The sequence below is a fragment of the Pelophylax lessonae genome (assembly GCF_965119305.1).
Source record: "Pelophylax lessonae genome assembly, chromosome: 7".
In the NCBI taxonomy this organism is placed as follows: Eukaryota; Metazoa; Chordata; class Amphibia; order Anura; family Ranidae; genus Pelophylax; species Pelophylax lessonae.
Window position 1 is genome coordinate 128,479,178 of NC_138774.1, and position 22,477 is coordinate 128,501,654.

The 22,477-nt window shown below is 43.3% G+C and overlaps 1 protein-coding gene across 1 annotated transcript in view; it reads right to left on the reverse strand.

Moving 5' to 3' along the window:
• ATP11C (ATPase phospholipid transporting 11C (ATP11C blood group)) overlaps positions 1-14,239 on the reverse strand; it is a 280,200-nt gene extending 265,961 nt beyond the window's left edge. The window contains exon 1 of the mRNA XM_082262976.1: positions 13,612-14,239. Within this exon, the coding sequence (XP_082119102.1) occupies positions 13,612-13,638 (27 nt within the window). The 5' untranslated portion in view covers positions 13,639-14,239. The remainder of the gene's footprint in view (positions 1-13,611) is intronic.
• Between the last annotated feature and the right edge of the window lie 8,238 nt (positions 14,240-22,477).

A 22,477-nucleotide genomic window follows, 5' to 3' on the forward strand; every position in this document is an offset into this window, starting at 1 on the left:
GTTTGCACCCGCGTTTAGCGGGCGTTTGCGTTTTAAACCGTTCCTAGAGGTCAAAAAAATCATTCCCCTTTAAAAAGGAAAAACGCGAGCGCTAAACGCGGGTCATCGCGTTCGGTCACGTTTTTTGCGTTTGAAACGCCGGGAAACACACGTTTGAACGCAAATAATTGCTTTCCAAAAAACGTCCCTGAACTCAACTGCCTGCAAATGACTGTAAATGACCCTGTGTATATGGACAGATAAGATAACAGAGGAGGGTTCAAGGGCTTCTGAAAAAAAAACGCCCAACTGCTCCTAAACGGCCGTTTACAAGTTGCAGTGTACATGGACCCTAACCGTGTAAATTTGCTTTCCCCTCAAAATAACTCAACACACAGCTATTAAAGAGGTCTTAAACCCTACCTATAGACTTTTGCCTATAGGTGAGCCTATAAGAAGGCTTACCTATAGGTACTGTAAATATATCTCCTCAACTTGCACCATTTAGGAGATATTTACTTTTCATGCAGCCGACGTCATCGTCGCATGCACGGAAGTGATGTGATCACACCTCTGGCCAATCAGATGGCCGGAGGAAGCGAACCAGGAAGAAGGACGGCCAAAAATGTCTGCTGTAATATGGTGAGCAGGCGGAACTGCGGGGGCTTAGTTCAAAGGGAAGTATTTCACGATGAGCTACTATGCGATGTATACAAGCTCACTATGCTTTTGTCTTTCAGGTTTTTCTTTTTTCAATTTTTTTTTTCTGAGGTTTAAAACCTATTTAATGTCTAAACCGTGGGCAACTAAAGTGAGTACACCCCCAGGTGAAAATGTCCAAATTGGGCCCAAAGTGTCAATAATTTGTGTGGCCACCATTATTTTCTAGCACTGCCTTAACCCTCTTGGGCATGGAGTTGACCAGAGCTTTACAGGTTGCCACTGGAGTCCTCTTCCACTCCTCCATGACGACATTACGGAGCAGACCTTACACTCCTCCGCCTTCTGTTCAAGGATGCCCCACAGAGGCTCATTAGGGTTTAAGTCTGGAGACATGCTTGGCCAGTCCATTACCTTTAATAAAAGAGAGGCTGGCGCTCTGATGCACCGAGATACAGCTAGTGTGAAAGCAAGATTATGGATCAAAATCAAAAACGGAAAAAATTAATGAAATACCTATATAACAAAAGGCTGGGGTAAAGTCCGTGAGGGAATGATAAGCAGTGGGGTAGAAGTCTGCACGAAGGGCCAGCTCTGCTGCACAGGAAGTCAATCTGTGGACGGAGTGAAGCAAAAGACAAGCGGAGCGCCTCTAAGTGCAATACGTTTATTGAAAGATAGACATACAATAAATGGTAACTCACTAGATGTAAAATGAGTGAAGGCTCAAATGAAACGTGCTGGGGTCAAGCTGTCCATGTTGCTGCCACCATTCCATCTACCGGATAAGATCATCATCATATCCTTCCTCTCGGCAGCAGCAACATGGACAGCTTGACCCCAGGACGTTTCATTTGAGCCTTCACTCATTTTACATCTAGTGAGCTACCATTTATTGTATGTCTATCTTTCAATAAACGTATTGCACTTAGAGGCGCTCCGCTTGTCTTTTGCTTCAGTCCATCACCTTTACACTCAGCTTCTTTAGCAAGGCAGTGGTCATCTTGGAGGCGTATTTGGGTCGTTATGTTGGAATACTGCCCTGTGGCCCAGTCTCCAAAGGGAGGATATCATGCTCTGCTTCAGTATGTCACAGTACATGTTGGCATTCAAGGTTCCCTCATTGAACTGTCGTTCCCCAGTGCCGGCAGCACTCATGCAGCCCCAGACCATGACACTCCCACCACCATGCTTGACTGTAGGCAAGACACAGTTGTCTTTGTACTCCTCACTGGTTTGCCTCCACACACGCTTACACCATCTGAACCAAATAAGTTTATCTTGGTCTCATGAGACCACAGGACATGGTTCCAGTAACCCATGTCCTTAGTCTGCTTGTCCTCAACAAACTGTTTGCGGGCTTTCCTATGCATCATCTTTAGAAGAGGCTTCCTTCTGGGATGACAGCCATGTAGACCAATTTGATGCAGTGTGCAGCGTATGGTTTGAGCACTGACAGGCTGACCCCCCCCCCACCTTCAACCTCTGGAGCAATGCTGGCAGTACTCATATGTCTATTTCCAGAGGTTGTCTAGACAACCTCTGGATATGACGCTGAGCACGTGCAACTTCTTTGACCGATCATTGCGAGGCCTGTTCTGAGTAAAACCTGTCCTGTTAAATGGCTGTATGGTCTTGGCCACCATGCTGCAGCTCAGTTTCTGAATCTTGGCAATCTTCTTATAGCCTAGGCCATCTTTATGTAGAGCAACAATTCTTTTTTTCAGCTCCTCAGAGAGTTCTTTGCCATGAGGTGCCATGTTGAACTTCCAGTGACCAGTATGAGGGAGTAAGAGAGATAACACCAAATGTACCACACCTGCTCCCCATTCACACCTGAGACCTAAAAACACTAACGAGTCACATGACACCAAAGAGGGAAAATGGCCAATTGGGCCCAATTTGGACATTTCACTTAGGGGTGTGTACTCACTTTTGTTGCCGGCGGTTTAGACATTGATGGCTGTGTATTGCGTTATTTTGAGGGGACAGCAAATATACACTGTTATACTCACTACTTTACATTGTAGCAAAGTGTAATTTCTTCAGTGTTGTCACATGAAAACAATTTACAAAAATGTGTGGGGTGTACTCAATTTTGTGAGATATTGTATATATATTTTTTTTTTTATTTAAACAAAACAAAGTAGGACATATTGCACCCTACCAGTCCTTGGATGTGCTGGCTACATTCATTTTCTTTTTTCAGGCTAAACATATTTGCTGCAATTTTTGCATATTTTCTCCATGATTTAATGATTCTCCATTATCCATTATCCATATGATTTCATAATGGGCTGAACCTCTAGGAGACCCCTCCGTTTGCCCTCCCTCTACCTCCATGCCCTTTTCTCGTGCCCCCCCCCCCCCTACCATTGCAGCTTCAACACCCTCTTCCCATATCTACAACCCACCCCCCTCCCCCATACATTCCTAAATCTTTATTGATTGATTATCATACCTACACTCATTAGGTACACATGGAAGACTGGTCTCCAGATCTTTCTACATGCCTATAAGTTTATCTAACTACAACAGGGAACCTAGCCAAAAGCTTGGTATACACATATCGAAATTCGGCTGCTCCAGCAGGAACATGCTGAATTTCCATCTGGGTGTAGCCCTCTCTGTTCAACTAAAGCCAATCACCAGATCAGCTTCTGTTGAAGGGTCCTGCTGGAAAACCAGCATTCGGTGAGCCGATGCTGCCATGGCTGCAGAGCTGATCAGTGTATTCGGAAGGGGAGGGAAGGGAAGGGTTCGGTTTGTCCTCACTTTAAGAAAAAACAGCCACTGATCCATTAGCCAATAACCATTCAGTGTTCGGAACTGAAATTTTAAACAACTGTATGTTTTCTGATTTTCTGTGTGCTACCACGTGTTGTGGAGTGCTATAATGCATGTGCGCTAACAGATGAAAGTGCATTTGGATGCCGTTTAACATTAATGGCATCACCAACACGAATATATGCATAGTGCATTACAGAAATGCATGTTACTGCAACACATAGGTAACTGCAACAAACACCTGGTCATAGTGAGTGTTCTGCTGGCAGCAGGCTGGATGGTGCACCTATACCTCCGTGTGGCTAAATGTCCGGTGTGCAAGGGGCCTCACAAGTATTCAACCCTTGTAGAGTATCACACCAAAATTAAAATTTGTATTGTAGAGGAGGGTTAGAATTTCACTTGTATCATTGTGAAGACTTCTGAGATAATCAGTGAGCCAATTGCATAAGCAGGAAATTATATTTGTACAGAACGCCTCCAGGTTTCCATATTGCATTACATTTTACAGAAATACAGCTGCTGTAGAATTAAAAAGATAATGTCATTTTTAATAACATTTAATTACAATATGTTTTGTGTAGCAATTGTATATGCTGTATTTTTATTTAAGAGAAATTATATATATATATATATATATATATATATATATATATATATATATATATATATATATATATATATATATATATATATATATATATATATATATATATACACACACACACACACACACACACACACACATACATACATACATACACACACACACAGTTTCTCACAAAAGTGAGTACACCTCTCACATTTTTGTAAATATTTTATTATATATTTTCATGTGACAACACTGAAGAAATTATACTTTGCTACAATGTAAAGTAGTGAGTGTACAGCTTGTATAACAGTGTAAATTTGCTGTCTCCTCAAACTAAATCAGCACATCCATCCGGGGGGGGTGTACACACGGTCGCTGCAGTGTCAGGATCCACAGCCTTAACATACCATTGGTCCATTGGCATGTGAGCTTTTTGTCTCACTGGTCCGTGATTTGGGTCTGTGGGCTGGGGCTTTTCTCCCCACTTGGTCGCCACACATGATTTCTCTATGGGACCATACCCTCCATAGTAACAAGCCAATATTTTGCTTTATACTTATGCTACTCCAAGCTCTATATCCTATGATAGTTTGGACGTTTCTACTTGGCTCCTTATTCTAACTGCAGCGTACCGATCCCCCTCGTTATTACCCTTTCCAGCCTTTATGGCATGATTCATCAGAAAGTTCTTTCACCTGTAATAATTTTTTTTCAGATGTTTGTCTTTACCATATGCTCCAGAAGAAGCTTAATAGGTTAAGCGAAACATGTAGAGCAGCTGGGATTCAACCTAACATCTGCGTCTACTATATACAGACGACCCTTTGGAGACGGCTATCCCTTCTCCAGGGCCGCCTCATGAACACAGGTCTTCCTTGTATCACTTGTGAACACTGTATAATAACCAATATCTGATAAGGCAATGTGACTTGCACTACTTTTTGTAGGCTCTGCCGCCATACTGCAATTATTAATGTATATGACATGTTGCTCTTTTTATATGTCCCCTCTTTTTGTGGTTTATTATGTATGTGTTTTTGAAAAAAAATTTTCTAATAAAGAACATACCATTTTATATTGGTGCCTATAAAGTCCAATCTCTTTTTCCCCCACTCTCAATTAAATCAGCACACAGCCATTAATGTCTAAGCCGCTGGCAACAAAAGTGAGCACACCCCTAAGTGAAAACGTCCAAACTGGGCCCAATTAGCCATTTTCCCTCCCCGATGTCATGTGAGCCGTTAGTGTTACAAGGTCTCCGGTGTGAATGGGGAGCAGGTGTGTTAAATTCGGTGTTATCGCTCTCACTCTCTCATACTGGTCACTGAAAGTTCAACATGGCACCTCATGGCAAAGAACTCTCTAGGGATCTGAAAAAAAGAATTGTTGCTCAACATAAAGATGGCCTAGGCTATAAGAAGATTGCCAAGACCCTGAAACTGAGCTGCAGCATGGTGGCCAAGACCCTACAGTGGTTTACCAGGACAGGTTCCACTCAGAACAGGTCTCACCATGGTTGACCAAAGAAGTTGAGTGCACGTGCTAAGTGTCATCTCCAAAGGTTGTCTTTGGGAAATAGAGGTATGAGTGCTGCCAGCATTGCTGCAGAGGTTGAAGGGGTGGGGGATCAGCCTGTCAGTGCTCAGAGCATATACCGCACACCGCATCAAATGGGTCTGCATGGCTGTCGTCCCAGAAGGAAGCCTCTTCTAAAGATGATGCACAAGAAAGCCCGCAAACAGTTTGCTGAAAACAAGCAGACTAAGGACATGGATTACTGGAACCATATCCTGTGGTCTGATAAAACCAAGATAAACTTGTTTGGTTCAGATGGTGTCAAGCGTATGTGATGGCAACCAGGTGAGGAGTACAAAGCCAAGTGTCTCTTGCCAACAGTCAAGCATGGTGGTGGGAGTGTCATGGTCTGGGGCTGCATGAGTGCTGCCGGCACTGGGGAACTACAGTTCATTAAGGGAACCATGAATGCCAACATTTACTGTGACATACTGAAGCAGATCAGGATCTTATCCCTTCAGAGACTGGGCCACAGGGCAGTATTCCAACATAACGACCCCAAACACACCTCCAAGATGACCAATGCCTGGCTTACTAAAGAAGCTGAGGGTAAAGGTGATGGGACTGGCAAAGCATGTCTCCAGACCTAAACCCTATTGAGTATCTGTGGGGCATCTTCAATCAGAAGGTGGAGGAGGGCAAGGTCTCTAACATCTACCAGCTCCGTAATGTCGTCATGAAGGAGTTGGAAGAGGACTCCTGTGGCAACCTGTGAAGCTCTGGTTAACTCTGTGCTCAAGAGGGTTAAAGCAATGCTGGAAAATAAATGGTGGCCACAGAAAATATTGAAAATTTGGGTCCAGTTTGGACATTTGCGCTTAGGTGTGTACTCAGTTTTGTTGCCAGCGGTTTAGACATGAATGGCTGTGTGTTGAGTTATGTTGAGGGGACAGCAAATTTACACTGTTATACAAGCTGTACACTCACTACTTTACATTTGATTTTAGCAAAGTGTAATTTCTTCATTGTTGTCACATAAAAAGATATAATAAAATATATACAAAAATGTGAGGGGTGTACTCACTTTTGTGAGATACTGTATATATATATATATATATATATATATATATAGTTATTTTTTGCTCCTCTTCACGAAAGTGGAGGTAACCGTTAAGCAAAATAAATACTCCTAAAAGGTTGCCCTCTTTTATCCTAACCATAAATTCTATGAAAATAAAATTATAATCTACACCTACCATCTCCAAAAACGTAGAAGGTATTTTTGTACTAGGATTGGTACCAAAAACAACCACACAAAGTGGCAAGATGCACACACTTTTTACAATCATTGGGTGCTACATTTTGTTGGTAAAAGTTTTGATGTTCTTGGATTATAAAAGACTGCCTGCTGCGATATGAAAGCATGAAGCATTGTATAGGTAGGATCTAGGACTAGGGTGAAGGACTGGGATTATTGTATAGATAGGATCTAGGACTAGGGTGAAGGACTGGGATTCTTGTATAGATAGGATCTAGGACTAGGGTGAAGGACTGGGATTCTTGTATAGATAGGATCTAGGACTAGGGTGAAGGACTGGGATTCTTGTATAGATAGGATCTAGGACTAGGGTGAAGGACTGGGATTATTGTATAGATCGGATCTAGGACTAGGGTGAAGGACTGGGATTATTGTATAGATCGGATCTAGGACTAGGGTGAAGGACTGGGATTATTGTATAGATCGGATCTAGGACTAGGGTGAAGGACTGGGATTATTGTATAGGTAGGATCTAGGACTAGGATGAAGGACTGGGATTATTGTATAGATCGGATCTAGGACTAGGGTGAAGGACTGGGATTCTTGTATAGGTAGGATCTAGGACTAGGATGAAGGACTGGGATTATTGTATAGATAGGATCTGGGACTAGGGTGAAGGACTGGGATTCTTGTATAGATAGGATCTAGGACTAGGGTGAAGGACTGGGATTATTGTCTAGATAGGATCTAGGACTAGGGTGAAGGACTGGGATTATTGTATAGATAGGATCTAGGACTAGGGTGAAGGACTGGGATTATTGTCTAGATAGGATCTAGGACTAGGGTGAAGGACTGGGATTATTGTATAGATAGGATCCAGGACTAGGGTGAAGGACTGGAATTATTGTATAGATAGGATCTGGGACTAGGGTGAAGGACTGGGATTATTGTATAGGTAGGATCTGGGACTAGGGTGAAGGACTGGAATTATTGTATAGATAGGATCTAGGACTAGGGTGAAGGACTGGAATTATTGTATAGACAGGATCTGGGACTAGGGTGAAGGACTGGGATTATTGTATAGGTAGGATCTGGGACTAGGGTGAAGGACTGGGATTATTGTATAGGTAGGATCTGGGACTAGGGTGAAGGACTGGAATTATTGTATAGATAGGATCTAGGACTAGGGTGAAGGACTGGAATTATTGTATAGATAGGATCTAGGACTAGGGTGAAGGACTGGAATTAATGTATAGATAGGATCTGGGACTAGGGTGAAGGACTGGGATTCTTGTATAGATAGGATCTAGGACTAGGGTGAAGGACTGGGATTCTTGTATAGATAGGATCTAGGACTAGGGTGAAGGACTGGGATTCTTGTATAGATAGGATCTAGGACTAGGGTGAAGGACTGGGATTCTTGTATAGATAGGATCTAGGACTAGGGTGAAGGACTGGGATTCTTGTATAGATAGGATCTAGGACTAGGGTGAAGGACTGGGATTCTTGTATAGATAGGATCTAGGACTAGGGTGAAGGACTGGGATTATTGTATAGATAGGATCTAGGACTAGGGTGAAGGACTGGGATTATTGTATAGATAGGATCTAGGACTAGGGTGAAGGACTGGGATTATTGTATAGATCGGATCTAGGACTAGGGTGAAGGACTGGGATTATTGTATAGGTAGGATCTAGGACTAGGGTGAAGGACTGGGATTATTGTATAGGTAGGATCTAGGACTAGGATGAAGGACTGGGATTATTGTATAGATCGGATCTAGGACTAGGGTGAAGGACTGGGATTCTTGTATAGGTAGGATCTAGGACTAGGATGAAGGACTGGGATTATTGTATAGATAGGATCTGGGACTAGGGTGAAGGACTGGGATTCTTGTATAGATAGGATCTAGGACTAGGGTGAAGGACTGGGATTATTGTCTAGATAGGATCTAGGACTAGGGTGAAGGACTGGGATTATTGTATAGATAGGATCCAGGACTAGGGTGAAGGACTGGAATTATTGTATAGATAGGATCTGGGACTAGGGTGAAGGACTGGGATTATTGTATAGATAGGATCTAGGACTAGGGTGAAGGACTGGAATTATTGTATAGATAGGATCTGGGACTAGGGTGAAGGACTGGGATTCTTGTATAGATAGGATCTAGGACTAGGGTGAAGGACTGGGATTCTTGTATAGATAGGATCTAGGACTAGGGTGAAGGACTGGGATTCTTGTATAGATAGGATCTAGGACTAGGGTGAAGGACTGGGATTATTGTATAGATAGGATCTAGGACTAGGATTATTGTATAGGTAGGATCTAGGACTAGGGTGAAGGACTGGGATTCTTGTATAGATAGGATCTAGGACTAGGGTGAAGGACTGGGATTCTTGTATAGATAGGATCTAGGACTAGGGTGAAGGACTGGGATTCTTGTATAGATAGGATCTAGGACTAGGGTGAAGGACTGGGATTCTTGTATAGATAGGATCTAGGACTAGGGTGAAGGACTGGGATTCTTGTATAGATAGGATCTAGGACTAGGGTGAAGGACTGGGATTCTTGTATAGATAGGATCTAGGACTAGGGTGAAGGACTGGGATTCTTGTATAGATAGGATCTAGGACTAGGGTGAAGGACTGGGATTCTTGTATAGATAGGATCTAGGACTAGGGTGAAGGACTGGGATTATTGTATAGATAGGATCTAGGACTAGGGTGAAGGACTGGGATTCTTGTATAGATAGGATCTAGGACTAGGGTGAAGGACTGGGATTCTTGTATAGATAGGATCTAGGACTAGGGTGAAGGACTGGGATTATTGTATAGGTAGGATCTAGGACTAGGGTGAAGGACTGGGATTCTTGTATAGATAGGATCTAGGACTAGGGTGAAGGACTGGGATTCTTGTATAGATAGGATCCAGGACTAGGGTGAAGGACTGGGATTATTGTATAGATAGGATCTAGGACTAGGGTGAAGGACTGGGATTATTGTATAGGTAGGATCTAGGACTAGGGTGAAGGACTGGGATTATTGTATAGATAGGATCTAGGACTAGGGTGAAGGACTGGGATTCTTGTATAGATAGGATCCAGGACTAGGGTGAAGGACTGGGATTATTGTATAGATAGGATCTAGGACTAGGGTGAAGGACTGGGATTATTGTATAGGTAGGATCTAGGACTAGGGTGAAGGACTGGGATTATTGTATAGATAGGATCTAGGACTAGGGTGAAGGACTGGGATTCTTGTATAGATAGGATCTAGGACTAGGGTGAAGGACTGGGATTATTGTATAGGTAGGATCTAGGACTAGGGTGAAGGACTGGGATTCTTGTATAGATAGGATCTAGGACTAGGGTGAAGGACTGGGATTATTGTATAGGTAGGATCTAGGACTAGGGTGAAGGACTGGGATTATTGTATAGGTAGGATCTAGGACTAGGGTGAAGGACTGGGATTCTTGTATAGATAGGATCTAGGACTAGGGTGAAGGACTGGGATTATTGTATAGGTAGGATCTAGGACTAGGGTGAAGGACTGGGATTATTGTATAGGTAGGATCTAGGACTAGGGTGAAGGACTGGGATTCTTGTATAGATAGGATCTAGGACTAGGGTGAAGGACTGGGATTAGAACTCACACTTGGCATGCTGATCTCTACACTGACGTCCGATCCATTAGAACTGCAAGTGTCAAACATGTAACGTGGACTGAGTGTATGTTGGTTATAGTATGCGGTTGTTGATTGTACCAGCGCTGTGCTAGAGGAGAGCTCTACCATGTGTTTGTAGCATACCAAGAACAATGGAGAAAGGAAACAGCCTTCTGCCATCACCTACTGTGCTGAATGAATAGGGAATCGCCAACTAACATACTGCAGAGTCAATGTGTAGACAGACGAGACACCAAATAAAAATGTGTTGGCTCCTTAGAACAAATAGGCAAACAAATAAAGTAGCTAATCGGACACACTACAGAAAGGGGAAGATGTTGAAAATTGATCATTATCTTGACCACCACAAGACATGAAAGTCATCTGCACAGCAAGGGTTGTTATTGGAAGCTACACATGAAAACAAAAAGCCACAACCCTAACAGCTTCCCACCTCTATGATGACTTAATGAAGAGGTGACACTTGTCAATGCATTGGAGTGAACCTGGAATAGCTGTCACCCAGCAAACATCAATGCCTGCAATCTACAACACAGCACTGCAATACAGCCATGCCCAGCACCTCTGCCAAGGTCTCTGACACATGGCACCAACCTATGCTGCAGCCCCGTACACACAGTAATAAACAATAAGAACCCTGCAATCCATCTACACAGCAGAGTGCAGGAAACCATTGATGGCTTGTATAGGGGAATGCCATCCACAAGTCCCTTAATCTTGCAGACTGCTTGTGATTTCATATCTGACAAATGTACAAGAAATATACAATCCTAGCCCCCCCCCCCCCCCCATTTATACCCATCCCCCCCAAAAGCCAGCACAGCCACTGGTTACCAAATTCCAAATGATGTGATTTTCACCTTGTGTGACATAAAAGACAAATGAATGCAGCGCTGACATCGTAAAGGACGCATTCACACCTAAGTGTTCCCGCAATGTTTCCAGATGTGCGCAAAAAACTGCAAAATATGCATCCTGCTTGCAGCGCCATTATTCCTTCATGGTACTCCAAACACTGCTAGCAATCCTGCATTTTGTCACACAAAAGTTGGAAAAAAAACATGCAACATAAAATGTGCTTTTTTGGGCTCCAAAAAAAAAAAAAAAAAAAAAAAAAAAAAAAAGGGACTTGAGCTGCTTTGGTGCATTTGCCATGTGTAGGACAGCCTATGCAAGGGATGCCCTATGTGGTTGGAAAAAAAAAAAAAAAAGCATATCTCAAGTGTGAATGCAACATAAATGTTTAAACTGTAAGCAGTGTGAGTACCGGATTTTTAATTGGTGTCAGCCCCATGCACAGCAGAGCTTAGTCTTAGAGAGGGAGAGGCAGCACAAGCAGCCAATTAGGTGTGCTGCACTGCAGAGAGCCTGCTGACAGGAGGAGAAAGCAGAGTGACAGAGATGGGCTAACCGCTGTGCAGCATCTCCTTTTACTGACCAATGATAGGCTGGGGGCGGGACAGGGCCTGGAAGTGCTCCGATGGCCACACATGCTTCAATTATTTTTCTTTATTTCAATCAATGTGCATATCAATCAAAACAATCCAATTTACAAACAGCTGAACTGCCAGGACTTCCCTTCTGATCCTTTTAGACTCAATTTAGATCTGATTCGATTACCCAGGACGGACAAAGCTTTGTATGGATTGGTGGCACTGAGATGAATTGTTCATGAATACAATCCTATCTCCATCCATCAGATGATGAGATGATAGTGGGAACTTAGCGGACTTACAATCATATCTCAGCGATCAATAGAAATCCATTTCCCCCTGTAAGGCATATATAGTGGCTATAGATTGATTATTCCTACCAGATAAGATTGATCATTTACTGAAGTGTGTATGGTCATCATCACTAAACTGTAGCTAGGAAAGCTCAGGTCTCCTGCAATGCCAGACAGGGCTCTGCTAGGTGACAGAGCTGTGTAAATCTCGGGACTGGATAGACACATCCTATGACAGGTAACAGCAGCTCCCATGTCTATCTGTCACCCATGTGCTCAGCGCTCTGCCCGGGGTCCAGCTAGAAATAATGGCACATATTGTGTCCAGCGGAGGATCCTCTGATCCTCCATCCTTTCTCCAACTTGTAGACTGTCAGCTCTTGGGCTCAGAGGGGTATCCCCCATGTATGTCTATCTCCCATGTGCTCAGCGCGCTGCCAGGGGTCCAGCTAGGAATAATGGCACAGATTGGGTCCAGTGGAGGATCCTTTGATCCTCCATCCTTTCTCCGATCTGTAGACTGTCAGCTCCTGGGCTCAGCGGTCTCCCCCATGTATGTCTGTCACCTGTGTGCTCAGCGCTCTGCCCGGGGTCCAGCTATGAATATTTGCACATATTATGTCCAGCGGAGGATCCTCTACCCTTTCTCCGATCTGTAGATCATCAGCTCTTGGGCTCAGTGGTCTCCCCCATGTATGTCTGTCACCCGTGTGCTCTGCCCTCTGCCCGGGGTCCAGCTATGAATATTTGCACATATTATGTCCAGAGGAGGATCCTTTGAGCCTCCACCCTTTCTCTGACCTATAGATTGTCAGCTCTTGGGCTCAGCGGTCTCCCCCATGTATGTCTGTCGCTCAGTGCTCTCCCCGGGGTCCAGCTATGAATATTTGCACATATGTCCAACCGAGGATCCTCTGATCCTCCATCCTTTCTCCAATGTGTAGATTGTTAGCTCCTGGGCTCAGCGGTCTCCCCCATGTATGTCTGTCACCCGTGTGCTCAGCGCTCTGCCCGGGGTCCAGCTATGAATGTTTGCACATATGTCCAGCGGAGGATCCTTTGATCCTCCACCCTTTCTCCGACCTATAGATTGTCAGCTCTTGGGCTCAGCGGTCTCCCCCGTGTATGTCTGTCGCTCAGCGCCCTGCCCGGGGTCCAGCTATGAATATTTGCACATATGTCCAGCGGAGGATCCTCTGATCCTCCATCCTTTCTCCAATGTGTAGATTGTCAGCTCCTGGGCTCAGCGGTCTCCCCCATGCTCAGCGCTCTGCCCGGGGTCCAGCTAGAAATAATGGCACATATTCTCCGATCTATAGATTGTCAGCTCTTGGGCTCCGAGCTGTGATCATGCCAGGAGCTGCACACTATGAGATAACAACATTGTACAATGCGGATAACAACACTCACCAGGCGGTTGCGGATGTACCGGAACATTGCAGAGGATGGAGGGTGCTCAGGAGGATGAAGGCAGCATGGAGGGTGTATGAGGATCAGCGGCTCTGTGTATAGGAAATCCCCCTAAGGCACTGATCACAGTATTCCACACTACACCGGCACTACACACAGGGGCCCCATACCATCTGACAGCCAGGGCCACACTCTGTCCCCCGGGGATCACCGCTCCCTCCCTCCCCACAATGAATGATGAGCCGAGTAGTGGAGGAGCTCAGCCCGGAGTCCCCGGATCCCCCGCCCCCTCACTACCATCTCTGCAGGCCCCGCCCCTCTGTGATTAGAAGGAGGAGGGGGAGGAGTGCCCTCCTAGCCATGGACCTCACATACAGGGACAGCCGCTCTATAGGATGCTGGGCGGGAGAACGGGGAGGCTTTCCCTCGGTCTACGGTACCGGGAAGCCAGGGACTGGGGACCGAGGAAGAGAAGCAGGAAGTCACCGCACACCGTGTTTATTCCGGGAGGGGGCGGGACTCCAACAGCAACACGGAACCCGCCAGCGTCAGCTGAAAGTCACAGCGCCCCCTGCAGGTCCCCGCCAATCAGGTGTCTGAACCCAGAGTAATGGGGCCGCCTGCACTCTACCTGTGCCTGTCCTTCTGTATGTGATCCCAGAATATAGGTGTGGGTGTGGCCTAATTGTCTGAGCTTTCTCATAGACTATGCTGAAGACCTTATACACACAGAATATGACCTAGCCACTTGCTGCACACCCACAGGAAAACACATACTGCTACATCTCTCAGCACTGGCGCAATCCTGGGACCGCTGATTCCATGGTGCTCAGTACAGCGGCCACATTGCTCCCAACTTTCCCTAATTTCAAGGGACTGTCCATGATTTGGAACAAAGTCTCTCCTCATTTCTCCCTCATTTTGGTCTGATCTATATAGTTGTATACAAAATGTACATTATATTGTTCAAAAAGTGTTTCCCAGTGCTAAATATTTTATCTAGTTTACAAATTGCTGCATTTGTAAATTTTAAAAGCCAGTATAAAGAAATAATAGTGCACTTGTGGGTTTAACCAATCATTTTTTTTTGTAAAATTCTCCTTTAAGAGGGCGTGGCAGGGGGTGTGTCCTATGCCTACATACTTTTGCTAAAAGGTGTCCCTCGTTCCCATCTCAAAAAGTTGGAAGGTATGTGGCCAGGTATCATGTGATCTCTATGACCAATCATATAATTAAGTGTAAGCAAAACTTCTATTCATGACAGCGTGCTTACTATTGTGATGCTGTGATTGGCCCAAGCTACCACATGGTACCTGGGCAAATCACAGCACCCTGTAGCATGTTATTAGCTGTTGTCAATCACAGCATCACAATAGTAAGGAAGCTGTCACGAATGAAAGGTATTTATGATAGTTAGATTGTAAGCTCTTCTGAGCAGGGCCCTCTTAATCCTCTTGTATTTTATTGTATTGTATATGTACTGTCTCCCTCTAATATTGTAAAGTGCTGCGTAAACTGCTGCCGCTATATAAATCCTTATTAATATTAATAATAGTTAAAACTTTTGCTAATAACAGTGATCATCACTAATCTAAGCAATAACAGTGTAAAAAAAAAAAAAAAATCCTCCCTGACCCCCCCCCCCCCTCCAGAGTAGTACAATGTCACTATGGTGACACTGAATAACTGTGGACAGTATTGAAAAAAAAAAAAAAACTCTTAAAAATAGAAAAAGTAAAAAAAAAAAAAATGAAAGCAGAGCTCCACCCAAAAGGGAAGCTCTGCTTGTCTGCCTCCTCCCCTCTCTGCTGCCACATTTGGCACCTTTTGGGAGGAACGGGTACCTGATTGTGACAGGTACCCGCTCCCATTTCCAGCAGAGTTTGCAACAGCAAATTCAACCGGAAGTTCGGCCCTCCTCCTTCCCATTCACAGAGTGCAGCGCGCTTCTCATATGTAGTAGCCACAAGGCTTAACTTCCATTTCCCTTAGTGGTGATGGCGGCAGCAGCACCCGACAGCCAATTAACCACTTCTGGACTGGAAGGATTTGCCCCCTTAATGACCAGGCCATTTTTTGCACTTCAGCACTGCGTTATTTTAACTGACAACTGCGCGGTCGTGCGACGCTGTACCCAAATAAAATTGACGTCCTTTTTTCCCACAAATGGCTTTCTTTTGGTGGTATTTGATCACCTGTGCGGTTTTTGGAATATCAACTAAAAAAGCGTGACAATTTTGAAAAAAAAAAGCTGTATTTTTCACTTTCTGCTATAGAACAATCCCAATAAAAAAAATCAATTTTTTTCATCTTTTCTGGCCCCGTTTGTATTTTGCCACATGCTTTTGGTAAAAAAAAAATCCCAATAAGTGTATTTTGATTGGGTTGTGCAAAAATTATACAAACTAGGGGAAAGATTTCTGTCATTTTTATTTATTTATTTACTAGTAATGGCGTCAATCTGCGATTTTTAGCAGGACTGCGGCATTGTGGCGGACAGATCAGACCCCTAACTGACATTTTTGACACTTTTGGGGGGACCAGTGACATTACTACAGTAATCACTTTCCAAAAAAATGACAACTTCAGAAAACTCACCATGCCTCTTACTAAATAGCTCGGACTGTCTACTTTCCAAAAAAAGGGTCATTTGGGGGATATTTGTACTATGCTGGCGTTTTCGGGCTTCAAAAAATGAGATAGGCCATCAGTACTTCAGGATTGATCAATTTTCAGATATATAAACCATAGTTTGTGGACTATAAATTTCCTACAGACTAAATATTATACACTGATTTGGGTTATTTTTTACCAAAGAAATGCTGCAGAACACATTTTGATCTAAATTTGTGAAGAAAGATTGTTTGCAAAATGTTATAGCAAAGAAAAAAAGTTTTTTTTTTTTTTTCAACATTTTTTGTTTATATAGCAAAAAAAAAATCCAGTGGTGATCAAATACTACCAAAAGAAAACTCTATATGTGTGAAAAAAATGATATAAATGACATTTGGGTACAGTGTTGCATGACCGCATAATTACCAGTTAAAACAGTACAGTGCTGAATAGCAAAAAAAAGGCCTGGTCAGGAAGGGGGAGGTCTACCTGAATGACATAGAAGAGATCAAAGTTTTTTTTTTTTTTTTTTTTTTTTTTTATTGAAATTCTAGCAAGGCCCTGAATAAAGAAGGGTTGGCAGGAAGAAAACCTAAAAATATAATTATGGCATTATAAAAATATAAACTTAACCTACCTTTAAAGTTAGCTTCAGTGAAAAACTTGCCATTCACTTTCATTCACAATTGTTTTCCTATTTGGGAAGTAATTGGCTGACCAGTCTGATGCGGGAATCGCTCATGAAGGCAGTATAACCGGTATGGCAGGCTGACTTGCTCAATTTTGGCCTAACAGGTATGGCAAGCTGACTTGCTCAATACTGGCTCGACTGTCTGGTCTGAGTTCTGGCCAGTGTAAGTAGTGTGTAGGGCAGTGTAAAGGGGTCAGTAGGATGTAGGGCGGTGTACAGGGGTCAGTAGGATGTAGGGCAGTGTACAAGGATCAGTAGGATGTAGGGCAGTGTACAGGGGTCAGTAGGATGTAGGGCAGTGTACAAGGATCAGTAGGATGTAGGGCGGTGTACAGGGGTCAGTAGGATGTAGGGCAGTGTACAAGGATCAGTAGGATGTAGGGCAGTGTACAAGGATCAGTAGGATGTAGGGCAGTGTACAAGGGTCAGTAGGATGTAGGGCAGTGTACAGGGGTCAGTAGGATGTAGGGCGGTGTACAGGGGTCAGTAGGATGTAGGGCGGTGTACAGGGGTCAGTAGGATGTAGGGCGGTGTACAGGGGTCAGTAGGATGTAGGGCAGTGTACAGGGGTCAGTAGGATGTAGGGCAGTGTACAAGGATCAGTAGGATGTAGGGCAGTGTACAAGGATCAGTAGGATGTAGGGCAGTGTACAGGGGTCAGTAGGATGTAGGGCAGTGTACAAGGATCAGTAGGATGTAGGGCAGTGTACAGGGGTCAGTAGGATGTAGGGCAGTGTACAAGGATCAGTAGGATGTATGGCAGTGTACAGGGGTCAGTAGGATGTATGGCAGTTTACAGGGGTCAGTAGTATGTGGGGCAGTGTACAGGGGTCAGTGTTATATGGGGCAGTGTATAGGGGTCAGTAGAATGTAGGGTAGTGTACAGGGGTCAGTAGGATGAATGGCAGTCTACAGGGGTCAGTAGCATGTATGGCAGTGTACAGGGTTCACTAGTATGTAATCTGTAAACATTTCTATTATTTGATACAGTGTACTTTGGCCCCCGACCACTTTTTTTCTGACAGTTTAGACAAGCTTTATAAATTCAGCACTTTGAATAGATGTAGAGAAGAGAAGACTGCAGATAGACAGGTACAACTTATGTAGGAGGATTTATTTATTCTCTGTGTATCACCTGGGGATAGTCCCTTCACTGGGTTTATGTAAGGTTTTACAACCACTTTAAGACTTCCGGTATAGAGAAGAGCATTTCTAATTAGTCACATGCTAGCGTTTGACCTCTTAGACCAATCGCAATGTATCTGATATGTCCAAGAAGCCCTTGAGAAAAAAGGGGAAATAGAGTAACGCTGGACCGTTGCTACAGCTGCGTAGGCAGTGACAACTAATCACCCACGTTGGTAAGTGCAGCAGGGACTAGAGGGTTAGGGTGGGTGTAGGGCAAAGGGAATATAGGTGCTTAACCGGTGGCTCTCCAGCTGTTGCAGAACTACAAGTCCCATGAGGCATTGCAAGGCTGACCATTACAAGCATGATTACCAAAGTCAAAGGCATGATGGGACGCAAAAGAGGGAGGGCCACAAGTTGAGCACCCATGGTGTAGAGTGTTAGTTCACCTTTTCATTTTTGTGAAAAGGTGAACTTACCCTTTAAATGGTGGGAGCTTTTAATGTGATTGCAATGCTTTCATTTTTTTTTTTTTTTTCATTAAAATAGCAAACATGTTGTTTGTACATAATATAAATGGGTACTAAAATTTTTTTAGGTAAAGTTGATCCAGGGAATATCCGATTGCCTCTCGGGGGATCAGGAAGGCATTTTTATTCCCCTGCTGTAGCAAATTGGATCATGCTTTGCTGGGGTTTATTTTCGCCTTCCTCTGGATCAACAGTGAGTATAGGATTGTGTATATGGGATTGTATGGTTGGGTTTTCTTTACTGTTTTTTTGGTTGACCCGGATGGACTTGTGTCTTTTTTCAACCTGACTAACTATGTAACTGTTATACTTACCTGCTCTGTGCACTGGTTTTGCACAGAGTGGCCCGGGTCCTCCCCTTCTCGGGTCCCACTCCGGAGCTCCTGGCTTCTCTCTACTGTCGGGTGCCCCCATAGCAAGCAGCTTGCTATGGAGGCACCTGAGCTTAGCCGAGGCTCTGTGTGTCCATTCACACACAGAGCACGGTTTGCCCCCGCCCCCTCCATCTCCAGATTGGCTCCCGCTGCTGCCAATAGCCAATCAAGAGTGGACGTCGCTGGATTGAGACGGGGCCTTAGGTAAGTATTAGAGGGGCTGCTGCACACGGAAGGTATTTTACCTTCATGTATAGAATGCATGAAGGTAAAAACTGTGTGCTTTTACAATCACTTAAAAAGTCAGGTTTGGGGCGAGTGTCTGTGCAAAGAGGTGAATCTGAAGATACTGGAATAGAGATCTAGGTGGGAGATCTCATTTGTGTTCTTGGCAACTGCCTTATGTAGCCAAATGTGTTTTGACTGTAGCAAAGATATGGGAAGTGAAGGGAAATCTCCCCAATGGGAAACTGATGGCAAAAAAATACTGATGGGGTTTTAACTCTCCCTTACTTAATCCAAAGCAAAAAAAAAGTGTAGCATTTAGCTCTACTTTAACTTTCTTCTCAGAAAAAATTACCAGTGCACATTTCCCATTGCTGATAGCGGTCATATCACCAAGAAAAGAGTATACGTCAAATATGTCTGGGTGTTATGGCCTCTATATACTGTATATGCAGAGAAATAAAGTCAAGACCGTCATCAATAAAGTGACACTAAAGACTGGTTTAAAAAAAAAATCTATTCAGTCTTGCTAAACTCACAAAGGGTATCTTCTATTGCTCCTCCAAATCTCCAAATTTCTTTTTTTTCTGCTGCTGTGATCTGACTTCCTGTTAGAGGGTGACTACATTCATTCTCTATAATTCTACTATGTGTAGGAATGTAGCCACCCTTTCTTGCTTGCCCCCAAGATAGACTAGGGGTTGTGGACTATTGGATTTGTAGGGTGCATAGAGCAGTGGTGGACAAGACAGCAACCAATGTGCACTGCTTGCTCCAAAAAAACAGAAGTGAGGGGGAATAAAGAGGTTCAGGAGCTCACAAAGGACATTACAAGGAGGCAGAATAACACAGAGAAAGGATTTCATGAAAAATCCATTACGGGGCCATAAAGTAACGGGTGTGTATGGATTATTTTTGGAAAATAAAAATATTGTTTAGTTTGCTGTAAGTTGCATTTTTCTTCATTTAAACATACAATGACATGGGTTTCAGTGTAGCAGTGCTTTAAATGATCATGTAAGGCAGTCTTAAATTGTACATAACCTTTACACTGCAAGTCGCACCTTTTTTCAAGTTATTGCGAGTTAAGATTTAAGCTCTCAAAAGCAGGGCCCTCCAAACCGTCTTGTTTTGAATTTTATTGTATCTGTACTGTCTCCTTTTATTTTTAAAATGCTGCTCCATTAGCTCTTTAATTTTAACCACTTCAGCTCCAGAAGGTATTACCCCCTTAATTACCAGGTCATTTTTTTGAGATTAGGCACTGCGTTATTTTAATGAAAAATTGCGCGGTCGTGCAACGATGTACCCAAATACAATTGATGTTCTTTTTTTCCCACAAATAGATCTTTCTTTTGGTGGTATTTAATCACCTCTGCGGATTTTAGATTTTGCGCTATAAACAAAAAAAGAGCACCAATTTTGAAAAAAACACAATATTTTTTACTTTCTGCTATAAAACATTCCCAATAAAAAAATTAAAAAAATCAAATTTTTTTTTTCAGTTTAGGCCAATTTGTATTCTGCTACATGTTTTTTGTAAAAAAAAAATCCCAAAAAGCGTATTTTAATTGGTTTGCGCAAACGTTATAGCGTTTACAAACTACAGGATATTTTTTTGTCTTTATTAGTAATGGCAGCGATCAGCGATTTTTAGCGGGACTGCGACATTGCGGTGGACAGATTGGATTTCTAACTGACATTTTTGACACTTTTTGGGGACCCGTGACATAAATACAGTAATCAGTGCTAAATTATATGCACTGTTACTGTATAAATTACACTGGCAGGGAAGGGGTTAACACGGGGGGGTGATCAAAGGGGTTAATGTATGCCTAACAATGCTTACTGACTGTGGGGGGGGGGGGTGCTCTGTGACAGGCACAGAGAGATCAGGGTTTCAGCTTAGCTGAAACTCCTGATCTCTCTCTGCCTGTGTGACAGAAGACCCGCCTACTTTGTTTACATAATCAGGCGGGTCTTCTGTCAGTTTCTCTGACGATCACGGGAGGCCAGCGGCGATCTCCGCCGCTTTTCCCACGGCCCGCTTCCTGCTGTGTCTAATCACAGCGGGGGCACGGCTCCGGCGGTGCGCACACACCACAGAGATCGCTTGCACATAATCACGTAGATATCACGTAGATATCACGTAGATATACGTGATTTTGCACAGCCGAGCTGCCCTGCCCATCTGCGGTGGGCGGTCGGTAACTAGTTAATATATGTTTCAATCATTATGGAAACTGTCATCATGTACTCTTATGATTATGGAATGTTCAAATATGATTTTCCAATAAATTGATCGATTTATGTACTTTATGCAATTTTTTACCAACCTGCCTCATTTAAAGTCCCATGACGATTGTTTTTTTGTTTGTATACTGTATATTATTAAACAAGAAACATTTCAGTATCACTTCTGTAGAAAACAATAAGCATATTATATCCCATACAAACGCCATTGTCCCTTTAAGCTGCCAGACAAGCTAATCTTGTTTCCTTGACAGCTGAACTTGCTGTAAAAGTACAGACCTTAGCTCTACATTTCTCTGATGTTGTGAAACAAAATACGTCTGCTATTTACAAAGTCATGATGTCAGCAAATCCTTTTACAGTCTTACAGAAGATCTAAACTAAAAATGAAGGTGTGCTTCAAATGATCAGGGAGACATTGAGGAGGGAGGGAGGATATTACAATGCACATACTGTAAAACCAACTGCTCTAACAAGGATATCCTGCAGTGATCCGTTTCTGCATAATGTGATCTAATGCCATGGTAGACATACTGTACATTGGAATATCAGTCCAAAAAATGTGCAGCGCTTTACAGAATGAAAACACTAATTCTGCCAAAAAAGCCAATATGTTGAAGCCTAATACTCTTAGAAGCAAATTAATGTAAACAATAGCTGGAGTCCTTGTGAAGAGAAATGCTTTCCGTGTGCAATTGATAGCAGTACTGTCTGCTCACCTGCAAGTAGCAGGTATTAAGGCACAATACAATATCAACAAGGTATCACCAGGTGCATAGAGATAACTTCACATGTGAGCCTTCACCCAAAACATGCACTCACCAGATGGAGGATTTTATTAAGCATCAATCCATATTTCGAACCTCGTCATCCTCATTAAATGGCACCAGTTTACTAGGGACTGGAATCCAAAACAACACAATGGGTTTAAAAAAGCCCACCAGCAAGAATCCCAGAAAAGCTTATATAGTTTACTATTTATTGACTTACAAAGGTCCCTATAAATGTTAAAACCATAGTAAAACATCAGTAAATGCACTTACAGTGATGGC